Source organism: Hemiscyllium ocellatum, chromosome 24 (genome assembly GCF_020745735.1).
Source record: "Hemiscyllium ocellatum isolate sHemOce1 chromosome 24, sHemOce1.pat.X.cur, whole genome shotgun sequence".
Classification (NCBI taxonomy): domain Eukaryota; kingdom Metazoa; phylum Chordata; class Chondrichthyes; order Orectolobiformes; family Hemiscylliidae; genus Hemiscyllium; species Hemiscyllium ocellatum.
In genome coordinates this window covers 52,368,510-52,382,613 of record NC_083424.1, presented here as the reverse complement: position 1 = coordinate 52,382,613, position 14,104 = coordinate 52,368,510, and the positions used below count along the sequence as shown (strand labels likewise).

At 49.6% G+C, this 14,104-nt stretch overlaps 1 protein-coding gene across 3 annotated transcripts in view; it reads right to left on the bottom strand.

The window, feature by feature from the left end:
• Positions 1-14,104, bottom strand: part of depdc5 (DEP domain containing 5, GATOR1 subcomplex subunit) — a 276,005-nt gene that overhangs the window by 211,354 nt on the left and 50,547 nt on the right. For all 3 annotated transcript variants that reach the window (XM_060843792.1, XM_060843790.1, XM_060843791.1), the window contains exons 13-15: positions 13,292-13,366; positions 11,044-11,178; positions 8,267-8,328 (exon numbers count right to left, since the gene is read on the bottom strand). In XM_060843792.1, the coding sequence (XP_060699775.1) occupies positions 8,267-8,328; positions 11,044-11,178; positions 13,292-13,366 (272 nt within the window). The remainder of the gene's footprint in view (positions 1-8,266; positions 8,329-11,043; positions 11,179-13,291; positions 13,367-14,104) is intronic.

The following is a 14,104-nucleotide window of genomic DNA, read 5'->3' as shown; positions in this document are numbered from 1 at the left end:
AATGTCAGTCAAGTGTAAACAAAGTTATGACAAACTTCGGTTTCTTCATGGGAACACTCGCAACAGTTTGAAGATTGGGTCAAGCTCAAGATAAACGTCTGGACGCGTTCAGTTGGGGATTATGCTCAGCACGGACAGGTTGGACCGAAGGGTTTGTATGACTCGGTGTTAGCTGCACCAGGCTGAGAGACTCATCGGCAATAATGGGAGGAGTGCAGGCTGCATCCTATTCCTCTGCTGTTCAGCAAAATTATCAAATGTTCCACCACATCAAAATAAACGATGGTGTAGTAACTGAATGCCTCAAAACTGCAGCATACTTTGACTTATCATTATTAATCCTCACACCAAGTCATTGATCACAATTATACCAGAAATTATGTGTGGGTTTTAATCGATACAAATATGATAAAACATTAAATACAACTAATTATCACTCAATAATTACACATTAACTCTCTAATGAATGGGTAATTGTCATCAATGAGGCTATTCAAGCACTGGGGTGAAACTAGAGGAGAACCATGCAAAGCCGAAAGAAATCAAGTTCACCTTAACTAGACTCATTCCTGGTCTGGTCACATGTGAGATGCACGGTTTACCTTCACAAGAGACATTCTAAACACCGTCCTTTGACATTCAACAGTATCACCACTGAATCCCCCACTGTCAACATTCTTGGGGTTACCGCTGACCAGAAACTCAACTGGACTCACCATACAAACACAGTGGCTACAAAAGCAAGTCAGAGACTAGGGATACTGCAGAGAGTAACTCACCTCCTAACACTCCAAAGTCTATCCACCATCTACAGTGCACAAGTCAGGGATGTGATGGAATATTCCCCACTTGCCTGGATAGGGACTGCTCCAACAACACTCGAGAAGCTTGACACCATCCAGGACAAAGCAACCCACTTGATTGGCACCACATCTACAAACATCCACTCCCTCCACCACCGATGCTCCGTAGCAGCAGTGTGTACGATCTACAAGATGTACTGCCAAAATTCACCAGGAGATTCTTAAACAGCACCTTCCAAACTTTTGACCACTTCCATCGAGAAGGACAAGGGCATCAAGTACTTGGGAACACCGCTCCTGCAAGTTCCCTTCCAAGCCACTCACCACCCTGAATTGGAAATATATCGCCGTTCCTTCACAGTTGTTGGGTCAAAATCCTGGAATTCCCTCCCCAACAGCATTCTGGGTCAACCCACAGCATGTGGGCTGCAGTGATTCAAGAAGGCAGCTTAGCACCACCTTCTCAAGAGCAAGTAGGGATGGGCTATCAATGCTGCCCAGCCAGCAACACCCGTGTCTCACAAATGAATAAAAATAAAACAAGAGGGTATTGGGACTGAGATTGTCAAAAAAGAATTGTCACAACTCTGCAGTTATGATACCTATTTAGTAAAAAAAAAAGTCATGTCTTTTATTAAAAAAGGGACAAAGAATCTTACACATTAGCTTCCGAATATCATGTAGCTGGGCTTGTGGATTTTAGTTAGAATTGGAACTAGACTGTATTTATCTCAGGAAGTAATCACTTTCTAAAGTTCATAGGCATTTCCAAGGATAAATGGAAACTATTGATAAGAGTTCACATGGATTTGGTAATCCGGTGTTGGACTGGGGTGTACAAAGTTAAAAATCACACAACGCCAGGTTATAGTCCAACAGGTTAAATTGGAAGCACTGGTTTTCGGAGCGACGCTCCTTCATCAGGTGGTCCATCAGGGCCCTTCACCTGATGGAGGGGCAGCGCTCCGAAAGCTAGTTTACCTGGAGGCATCGATAACGTTTCCAAGTTGACCACAGCCTGACAATAGGAGGATAATGGCTGAGACAGTCAAAAACATCAATGTCTTAAATCACCTAAAAAATAAAATTGGCCAAACCAACCCTAACATGACCGCTTTTGGAAAGTATCCATTTAAATTTTAGACTGGCAAGTTGTGAGGAACTATTTCAGTGCAGAAATCTCCAGGAGAGGCTCAGCAGCACAGTTACAGAGCGGGATCTGAACAACACAGAGAGGAAGGTGTGCTGTACTGTCCTGAACCAGACACAGAGAGGAAGGTGTGCTGTACTGTCCTGAACCAGACACAGAGAGGAAGGTGTGCTGTACTGTCCTGAACCAGGCTCCAAAGGGCCATACCTGCAAGGTCAGGAAAGAAACTTCCCTCCCTCTCTGAACCGGTGCTGCTCAGCACACTTATAAAGGCAAGTTGCAACTCAATGCCACTGAAGATACTGCAGCTCCCGAACTCTGTCTTTCATAGTTTTAAACTGCAAAGAGAATCTTCAACCAAATAATCGGCCCAAAATAATCCTACGCAGCGATCATCGTCATAAATCACTTCTATCCTCACTTATTTTCATTTTTAGCTGAAAATGTGTTGCTGGAAAAGCGCAGCAGGTCAGGCAGCATCCAAGGAACAGGAAATTCAACGTTTCGGGCATAGAAGGGCTTATGCCAGAAACGTCGAATTTCCTGTTCTTTGGATGCTGCCTGACCTGCTGCGCTTTTCCAGCAAAACATTTTCAGCACTGATCTCCAGCATCTGCAGTCCTCACTTTCTCCTCGAATATTTTCATTTTTACACAAGCATTTTAGTTAATAACTTTGGTGTGTGTGTGTTTTTTTAAGATGAATAGATGTCAGCAATAATAAACTAACTCTTGATCTTGTTTAAGCGAGAAGCTGGACTGTTTTTTTAAAAGAATTGACTTCACTGGAAAACATAGTAAGTGGGTCATATGGGCTAAACAAATTCGTAGCCCATGGAACACTCAGTCAGAAGACAAGCCTGATGTGATTATGGTGGAAACAGTAGGATGATGATTCAAATTTCTCTGGGTCTGTTCTCTTCGCAAAAGGTTACAAAGTGCAGAATCCAAGGTTCCAAAAAGTTGTGAATTCTATGTTAAATTTGTGTAGCACAGTGAACAACTGCAAACAAGTCAGGCTACAGTGCAGTCCACCAACCTGCTGATGCTCTACGGCAAGAAAACCACGAGGAGAGAGACCAGCTGGGTAAGTGGTGGAAGTCAGTCAGTGTCCGTAGAAAGGGAGGGGAATGTTCCATCAACAGTCTGTCTCATTGTGCGGATGGCGGGAGAAGAGAAAGCTGGGGATGAAAGTTGGGAATAGACAGAATTTCTCTCTATGACAACCGAGAAGCTTTCATCAACAGAAAAATTTGTGATTTTGCAAGAGGTGAGAAGGAATTCTCATCACCAGCTCCTGTTGTGACAACACAATTCCATGCTCCAATACAATTCAACAGACAGCGAGACCTCCAGCACCAAAATGACCTTTGCCAGTTCTGCCCAAGACCTACCCTGCTTCCCAGGCCTTCAGGTCCAAAATATTCAGTCTCATTTTCAAACCTTCCTTGCCCCTCCCTACCGCTACACCCTCCCAAAACCTCGGCACTCCTCCAAAACTGGCCTCTTACACACTCCAACATTTCCTTTGTCCATCCACATCTTTCAAGGCCCCAAGCTCTGGAGACATTCCCCCCTGCCGCCCCTTTCAATCGCTCCCCTTAAAACTTAACCTTTTCACAAAGTTTTCATTCATTTTTCCCAGGTTTCCAGCTTTGTTCAATGTCATTCTTTTTGTCTGGTGTAGCAGGTTCAGCATAATAAGACCAGAACGAATGCATGTTTTTGGCTACCGATATCAGGCAACCTGGTTATGGAGTGAATGGGGGAAACGTCCTAACCTATTGGCACACAAATACATGGGAGTGGAGTAGACATGATTGGGTACTGACCAAATGTGGAAGTCTTGGCTGCGCGTCTCCTCACTAATCTAGACACATGGGCCAATTGTTGTGATCTGTTCAATGAACCAGCTGCATATTGACAACCAATAATAGTTTTGTGCTCACCATTAGACTGGCTCTATATTCCAAGCTTAATAATGGAAATTAAATTCCACCATGCCGTAGTGGGAGTTGAATCCATGCCTCCAGAATATGAGGCGGGGTTTTTGGATGGGGTAAGTGGGTTTCTGGATTACCACCCCAGTGATATTATTACTACATTGCTCATATCCGTTGGCTGATATTTACAAGCGGGATTTTCAGACTCATGCTGGTTCAGTTCCCAGGTCTTCCCAGACACAAGGGGATACCCACAAGCCAACCTCTGCCTCTGACCGTGGAGAGGTTCTTCTCACAAGCTAACTGTTCATGGAGGAGAGTTCACTGGAGCAGTAAAAATCAAACAAGACTCCCATTCTATCACAGTTTCTGAAGAAGGGTCACTGAACCGGAAATGGAGCTTTCTGTCCACAGATGCTGCCAGACCTGCAGAGATTTTCCAGCAATTTCAGTTTTTGTTTCCAATTTCCAGCCAGTGATATGTTTTCCATCCTGTCCTATCGGATCTTGGGAAATTGAATGTTCTCGGAGAAAGTGAGGTCTGCAGATGCTGGAGATCAGAGCTGAAAATGTGTTGCCCAAAACGTCGACTCTCCTGCTCCTCGGATGCTGCCTGACCTGCTGCGCTTTTCCAGCAACACATTTTCAGTTCAAATTGAATTGTCTAGTGAACCTATCCATGGCTGCTTCCTGTAGTGACACGTTGTCAGAAAGTTGGGTTTTGCTACTCACTTGTAGGTAGAATGATACACATGATATATATTCTAGTTGTGCAATTGAACAGGACATGAGCACTGATCCCTTAAGAGTCTTAGAGCTACGACAGCACAGAGAGAGAGGCCAGCTGTGTCTATGTTCATCATCAAATCGACAGAGTTCAGTCTGGAAAAGTGTGAAGTGATTCACTTTGGAAGGTCAAATATGAATGCAGAATACAGGGTTAAAGGCAGGATTCTTGGCAGTGTGGAGGCACAGAGGAACTTGGGGTCCACGTCCATAGATCCCTCAAAGTTGCCACCCAAGTTGATAGAGAGTTAAAAAGGCGGATGGTGTGTTGACTTTCATTAGCAGGGGGATTGAAGTTAAGAGCCACAAGGTTATGCCGCAGCTCTATACAGCCCTGGTTAGATCACACTTGGAATATTGTGTTCTCTTCTGGTCACCTCATTACAGGAAAGATGCGAATCTTTAGAGAGGGTACAAAGGAGATTTCCCAGGATGCTGACTGGACTGGAGGGCATGTCTTATGAGGAAAGGTTGAGGGAGCTCATTGGAGCAAAGAAAGATGAGAGATGATTTGATAGAGGTGTACAAGATGATGAGAGGCACAGATAGGGTGGATAACCAGAGACTTTTTCCCAGGATTGAAATGGCTATTACAAGGGGACATAACTTTAAGGTGATTGGAGGAAGGTTTCGGGGAGATGTGCGGCACGGTGGCACAGTGGTTAGCACTTCTGCCTCACAGCGCCTGAGACCCGGGTTCAGTTCCCGACTCAGGCGACTGACTGTGTGGAGTTTGCACGTTCTCCCCGTGTCTGCGTGGGTTTCCTCCGGGTGCTCCGGTTTCCTCCCACAGTCCAAAGATGTGCGGGTCAGGTGAATTGGCCATGCTAAATTGCCCCTAGTGTTAGGTAAGGGTATGGATGGGTTTCGCTTCGGCGGGTCGGTGTGGACTTGTTGGGCCGAAGGGCCTGTTTCCACACTGTAAGTCTAATCTAAAAAAAAATGTCAGAGGTAGGCTCTTTACACAGAGAGAGCTGGGAGGGTGCACTGCCACAGCGGTAATAGAGTCAGATACATTAGGGACATTTGAGTGACTTTTGGATGGGCACATGGATGATAGTAAAATGAAGGGGATGTAGGTTAGTTTGATCTAAGAGTTGGATAAAAGTTTGGCACAATATTGAGGGCTGAATGGTTTGCACTGTGCTGTACTGGTCTATGTTCAAACATCCATCTATTGTAATTCCATTTATCAGCACTTTGTCCATACCCTTGAATGTTATGACATTTAATACTTTTTAAAATGTTGAGAGTTCCTGCCTCCTTTCGACAGTGAGTTCTAGGTATCGATAACTTGAGGTGAAAAATGCTTTTTTCTTTCAAATCCCCTTTGAGCTCCTATCCCTGGCATTAAAATTCTGCCCCCAGTCACTGACCCCTCTCCTAAAGGGGAAAAGTATTTCCCAATTTCTCCTATGCCCCACAGAACTTTGTACACCTCAATCACATCCTCCTCAAGGCTTCCCTCATCAAAGGAAAACAACACCAATCTCTCTTCAGAACCGAAGAGAGATTGGTGCACCCTCTCTAGTGAAATCACACCCTTGCTATAACGCGGGGACCGACAATGCACACTGTATGCTGCCTGTGGTCTAACTAATACAGATCCACCATAACCACCTTGCTCGGGCATTCAGTGCCTGACTAATAAAGCCCAAATGCCTACCTAACCACCTGCCTTGCTGCCTTTACGAATCTCCAGACATGCACACCCACGTCCCTCTGTACTGCCCAGGGTCCTACCAGTCTCTGGGTACTCTCTTGTCCTCTCAAGTGCATCACCTCACACTTTTAACACTGAGCAGATCACCACTGTTTATTGGTTCACTGACATGAAGCCATCTTAATGCTTTTAAAGATGAGCTGGTTTGTACTCAGAAGTTCTAAAATCTAAACTCAGTCTGGTTTACCTCTTGCCTACCCAGTTCCGTACCCTGCATCTCCAGAAGGAAATATTAGCCTTGACAGGAGTGCAGCGTCACCCAGGTGAATCTGCAAAAGGATTTTATATTGAAGAACAGATTGCATATTTTCAGCTTGCATTTCCCCAAGTCATACAAGGTTAAGGCTGGGTCAGTGACTGAGGCACTGGACTCGGAGAGTGTCATTCCTTGCCTTGCGGAAGCCTGGTGAATTCTGGTCTCTTTCTAGGGGTTCAAATCCCACTCCTGACCTTCACCGTCAGGGTCATCATGGTGCAGTGGTAAGTTCCCTGCATGTGAGCCTGAAGTTTGGGTTCAAGTCCCACCTGCTTCAGAGCTGTGTTCACGTGCGCTTTAATTAAAGGTGTTTGATTAACTGAATGGATGAACGAGATAGATCATTTCTGACCAGGCCCCACAGCTTCACAAAAAGAGGATTGGACGTCTGCAACTCGCCCCTCCTTGGAGGGGGAGGGTCAATGAAAATATTTAAAACGGAGGCAGATAAATGGAGAGTTATATAATCAAAGCAGGTCAAACAAGATACGCGAAAGATCAACCATATCTAACTGAATGGCAGCAGTGTCCCGAGGGGTTGAATGTCCTCCTCCTGTTCTTAGGATGCTTTGCATTAGCATAATATTAAATTCACACTGTCTCCATTATAAAACCATATCACCTTTGTCCAATTGAGCGAGATCTGTGCATGTTGTGCTGTGCTGAGACCCAGACCAGCCGGGCAGCAGGTTAACAGCTAGAAGGAGAGGCTGAGACCTTCCCTCTCACTGCAGCCTAGGAGGTGAGAGGGTTCACATCCTTGAGGTTTATAAATAATGAGGGGCACAGAGAAGAGGCATGGCAGGTGTCTTTTCCCTTGGCTGCGGCAGTTCAAGACTACAGGACATATACCTAAGGTGAGAGGAGAAAGATGTTAAAAAGCCACTGGGGCAGATCTCTTACACAGAGGGTGTTTTGTGTGTGGAATGAGCTTCGATATGAAGTGGAGGATGCAGGTACAGTTACAGCATTCAAAAGGCATTTGGAAAGATATGAATAAAAGGCGGATGGAGGGATTTGGGCCAAGTGCAGGTAGGTGGGACGAGTTTAGTTTGGGATTATGGCTGGCATGGACTGTTTGGATTGAAGGGTCTGTTTCTATGCTGCATGACTCTGTCACAGCTCAATTGCTAAATCTGCACACACCCCCAGCAGAAGGTGAGAGGAAGTCTCCAAACTCTTATCTAGTTTGGATTACCGTAGTCACTGGATAGCAATGCTCAGTATCTGAGTCCTGTGATGGGTTTACTCCCCAGTATCCCACACCCAACTGTATCCCACAGCTGTACGACAAAGAACTGTCCCATCACAAACTGGGTCAATGATGGGGTTCGCAATGGCACTTGCTGGTTTGCTACACTGTCTTGTTATCAGACAGAATGCGTAACGACAAATTGGAAACCTTGATGGGTTTCTCAGCCATTCGGCCCACATGCGTCATTTCAAACAGGCATCAATCTGGCAATGCTGGCCTGGTGGAGCTGACAATGCTGGCCTGGTGGAGCTGGCAATGCTGGCCTGGTGGAGCTGGCAATGCTGGCCTGGTGGAGCTGGCAATGCTGGCCTGGTGGAGCTGGCAATGCTGGCCTGGTGGAGCTGTACTTACCTTAAATAATGGCACGGCATGGAGAGGCTGTTCCCCCATACACACCAGGTCAACACCAATACCTGCACACAGGAAAGAAATGTTACACAGAGTCCTCAGGAACGAAACTTTCCTGAAAAATAAAAGACGGTAAAGGTTCGCCATCCTTGGTCTGATAAGAGTCCAAATGTTGTTTTGTAATGACAATGCTGGCACTAATGAAACAGGGAGCAGCGTCGTCTCATTCATGTCAATGCACTGTAATGGTGCTCTACACCACATGCTGAACAATCTCCGTCTCAGAGATACACGGTTACATCGCAGGCAACATCCTGGCAGCACCGATTCCCCACACACAATTCAGGAGCAGTGGCCCCTGGTAGGGGGTGAGGCTGAGCCAGGTTTGATTCCACCTCAGCTAACAGTCTGTGTGGACTTTGCGCATTCACCCCGTATCTATGTGGGTTTGCCCATCATACCTTACCCCCCCCTACACACACACACACACACACACACACACACACACACACACACACACACACACACACACACACACACACACACACACCACCCCCCACCACCCCTTACCCCTCCACACACGACACCCCCACATCTTACCCCCACACACACACTCGCGACATCCCCACCACACCTTACCCCCCCACACACACTCGTGACATCCCCACCACACCTTACCCCCCCACACACACTCGTGACATCCCCACCACACCTTACCCCCCCACACACACTCGTGACATCCCCACCACACCTTACCCCCCCACACACTCGTGACATCCCCACCACACCTTACCCTCCCACACGCACCCACGCACGACACCCCCCCCACACCCTACCCCCCCACACACACGACACCCCCCCCACACCCTACCCCCCACACACACACGACACCCCCCCCACACCCTACCCCCCACACACACACACACACACACACACGACACCCCCCCCACACACGACACCCCCCCACACACGACACCCCCCCCACACCCTACCCCCCACACACACACACACACACGACACCCCCCCCACACACGACACCCCCCCACACACACACACACACACACACACACGACACCCCCCCCACACACGACACCCCCCCACACACACACACACACACACACACACGACACCCCCCCCACACACGACACCCCCCCACACACACACACACACACGACACCCCCCCCACACACGACACCCCCCCACACACGACACCCCCCCACACACGACACCCCCCCACACACACACACACGACACCCCCCCCACACCCTACCCCCCCACACACACACACACGACACCCCCCCCACACCCTACCCCCCCACACACACACACACGACACCCCCCCCACACCCTACCCCCCCACACACACACACACGACACCCCCCCCCACACCCTACCCCCCCCACACACACACGACACCCCCCCCACACCCTACCCCCCCACACACACACACACGACACCCCCCCCACACCCTACCCCCCCACACACACACACACCCTACCCCCCCCACACCCTACCCCCCCACACACACACACACGACACCCCCCCCCACACCCTACCCCCCCACACACACGACACCCCCCCCACACCCTACCCCCCACACACACACACACACACACACACGACACCCCCCCCACACACGACACCCCCCCACACACGACACCCCCCCACACACGACACCCCCCCCACACCCTACCCCCCACACACGACACCCCCCCACACACGACACCCCCCCCACACCCTACCCCCCACACACACACACACACACACACGACACCCCCCCCACACACGACACCCCCCCACACACACACACACACACGACACCCCCCCCCACACACGACACCCCCCCACACACACACACACACACGACACCCCCCCCACACACGACACCCCCCCACACACGACACCCCCCCAACCCTACCCCCCCACACACACACACACGACACCCCCCCCACACCCTACCCCCCCACACACACACACACACGACACCCCCCCCACACCCTACCCCCCCACACACACACACACGACACCCCCCCCACACCCTACCCCCCCACACACACACACACGACACCCCCCCCACACCCTACCCCCCCACACACACGACACCCCCCCCACACCCTACCCCCCACACACACACACACACACACACACACGACACCCCCCCACACACGACACCCCCCCACACAAGACACCCCCCCACACAAGACACCCCCCCCACACCCTACCCCCCACACACACACACACACGACACCCCCCCCACACACGACACCCCCCCACACACACACACACACACACGACACCCCCCCCACACACGACACCCCCCCACACACACACACACACACGACACCCCCACCACACCTTACCCCCCACACACACACACGACACCCCCACCACACCTTACCCCCCCTCCACACACGCTCGCACATGCGACACCCCCAACATGCCTTACCCCACAAACACAAAATACTCCCACACCTTGCACATGTGACATGATACCCCATCACACTCTACACCCACATGACAAACCCCCCCAACACACATGTACAGCACTCCCTATCTCTGACCCGTGTTTACCTCACTCCCCCTCCCCATACAGCCACCTTCTGATACCCCGCCACAGCTCCATGTGTGTATGACAACCCCCCAGTCCCCACCCCCCACACATCATTCTCCTGCTCCTCGGATGCTGCCTGACCTGCTGTGCTTTTCCAGCACCACATTGTAAACACACATCATCAAACAACGACTGAACAGTAAAGCCATGGAATCACGTCGAAGCCTACCATTGTCGATCATCCGTTGCTTGGTCAGAATCATCAACAGTCGGTCAACTTCAAATACTCCCACTCCAGGTGTGATCACGACAGACATCTGGCCAGTGCGGTCAAAGTTTCGGTTTATGTAATGCTTGTCAAATACTACAGGAGGGAAGGAAATATTTCCCATGAGCAGTGAGGGACAAGGCCTACGTTAAGTTAACCTGCTTCCATTGTATCGTCACGGGTGTCAGTGAGCGGCCCAATTGGTCAACCTTATGGGGTTCTGGGTCCCTGAAATGGGACACAATTCATCAACTCCAACGATGGCCAATCTTTGGCGTTCTGGGACATTCCTCACTGTCTCTTAGATTTAAGGCACAAGTCGACAGAACTTTGGTCTCTCACAGAATCAAGGGACTCTGGAAGCAGCTCAGTAAATCAAGGTCAGTTATGATGGCACGGTGGACAACAGACTGAAAAGACGCTATGGCCCACTCCTGCCCTTACTCCTGACGTTCGGAACATGCTGTCTGTCTGGCAGCTGTGATGAGCTCAGAATAGGTTATAAGGGTAAGCATGGAACTCTTGGTCTGTGCTTTTAGAAAGAATCATAGAATCCCTGCAGAGTAGAAACAGGCTATTTGGCCCATCGATTCCATACCGCCCCTCCTAAGAGCATCCCACCTGGACCTGACCCAAGACCCCACCCCCACCTCGGCCTACAAGCTTGCATTCCCCATGGCTATCCCATCTAGCCTGTACATCCCCAGACACTCTGGACAACTTCACATGGCCAATCCATCTAATCTGCATATAGAGTCATAGAGATGGACACCACGGAAACAGACCCTTCGGTCCAATTTGTCCATGCTGACCAGATATCGTAACCTAATCTAGTCCCATTTGCCAGCACCCAGCCCAGATCCCTCTCAGCCCTTCTTATTCATAGACCCATCCAGGTGCCTTTTAAATGTTGCCTCCACCGCTTCCTCCGGCAGCTCATTCCATACACGTACCACCCTGTGTGTGAAAAAGTTGCCCTTGAGGCCCCTTTTATATTTATCCCCTCTCACCTTAAACCTGGGCCCTCTAGTTCTGGTCTCCCCCATCCCAGGGAAAAATCCATGCCTCTCTTGATTTTATAAACCTCTGTAAAGTCACCCCTCAGCCTCCGACGCTCCAGAGAAAACAGCCCCAGCCTGTTCAACCTCTCCCTCCAGCTCAAAGCCTGGAAATCGGTCTTTGCTTCATATACCACCACAGCAATTGATCACTCGTGTTCCTAGAAGGGCCAATTAAGATTCCATCACATCCAAGATTCAGTCATTCCCACATGCTCAACTTAAAGCTGAGCAAGTACTTTGGGATGTTAAAGCAAATCATTGTCACAGATAGATGGTGAACGTATCAGGCATTTATCATCATCTTTCTGTGTTCTCTCCAATCCATATGGAAAACACCTCTCTGCACATTGGCAACGTCTCACACGAGCTGTGACAGAGCGTGCGGGAAGGTTATTTAACACCGAGTATCAGAGAATGTGACAAATTTGACTTAGATTTTCTAGTGGAAGACACCAGGCAGTGATGTCAGAGAGAGAGAGAAAGAGGGAGAGCGCGAGCAAGGGATAGAGCGAGCGAGGGATAGAGCGAGCGAGCTAGGGGAGAGAGGGGAGAGAGGGAGAGAGGGAGAGTGAGAGAGAGGGAGAGTGAGAGAGAGGGAGAGCGAGAGAGAGAGAATGAGAGCGAGACAGCGCAAGATCGAGAGTGAGAGAATGAGCAAGAGGGAGAGAGAGCGAGAGCAAGAGAATGAGAGCGAGAGAGAGAGAATGAGAGAGCGAGAGTGAGAGAGCGAAAGCGAGAGAGAGCATGAGAGAGAATGAGAGCACGAGAGAGAGCGAATGAGAGCGAGAGCAAATGAGAGCGAGAGCAAATGAGAGCGAGAGAGAGAATGAGAGTGAGAGAGAGAGAATGAGAGTGAGAGAGAAAAAAAAAGACTGGTGGTGACCCGACCTGAGGCCCACCATACCTCCAGCGAGGGATGAGATTGAGAGGCTGGGCCCTTCATAGTCACCTCAGCTGGCGAGGGAAATTGAACACACAGGTAAACCGATCTGATCAGATCAATGGCTCATTTCTCGCTCATCAGGGGAAGATCAATACAATCAATTTTATGCCACTACTGTGATGGCTGGGTTTCCCTGGTCTGGTGGAGTTGGGGCCCCATTCAGAGAGCCCAGTCCATGCACACTCTCAGTCACACAAATCCATACCATTGAAGGAGAGATTGATGGCCTCCAAATAGTTTCCTTGAGCTGCTGTAGAATTCTGTCCACGTGGAAAACCATCTGAGGAAGGAAACAAAGCATCAGTTTGTACCATCAGCGAGTAATTGCCCTGGTTAACGTCCAAGCTTTTGGTGCTGGTGTTAACATGCAGCAATTGGGCAGAAATCCCACTCTCCCTTTGACTGAAAAAGGGAGCTGAAAAAGTGTTGCTGGAAAAGCGCAGCAGGTCAGGCAGCATCCAAGGAGCAGCAGAATCGACGTTTCGGGCATAAGCCCTTCCTCATGACTCCCTCATGGAAAGGGAGTCTAACTGGCCTGCTGCTCAGGAGCTGAAGCTGAGGGGTTGGAGGTTGCTACCAGTTCCTCAAGCTCAGCACCCCTGACTACAGGACTGAGAGCATCGACCACAGCAAGGCCATCATCTTTATCGAATTCTCACGGAGACTGAGCAACTCAGCGTGCGTGTGCACACCAGCAGTGGAGCTCCCAAATCACAGTGTTCAGAGAGCAAACTCCTCAAACCACACACTCACAATCCGAAACAGAGTCAACTGTGTGATCAGAACCATGTGGGCAGAACGCAGGAAAGGTGTTTTTTGTGCAACTTCCCCCTACCCCCTTCACATGTCACGTGACAGCAGTTCACATGTCAACCTCAATGTCAATCATCAGATGTTTTGCCCACAGGAGGACAATGTTAGATGTCAGAGGGACTCTTGGTTCTGTCAGAGGGTCATGGGTTTACACTACCCTGCCTTCAGAGAATCAAACCCAGCTGAGACTGATGTGGCAGCACAG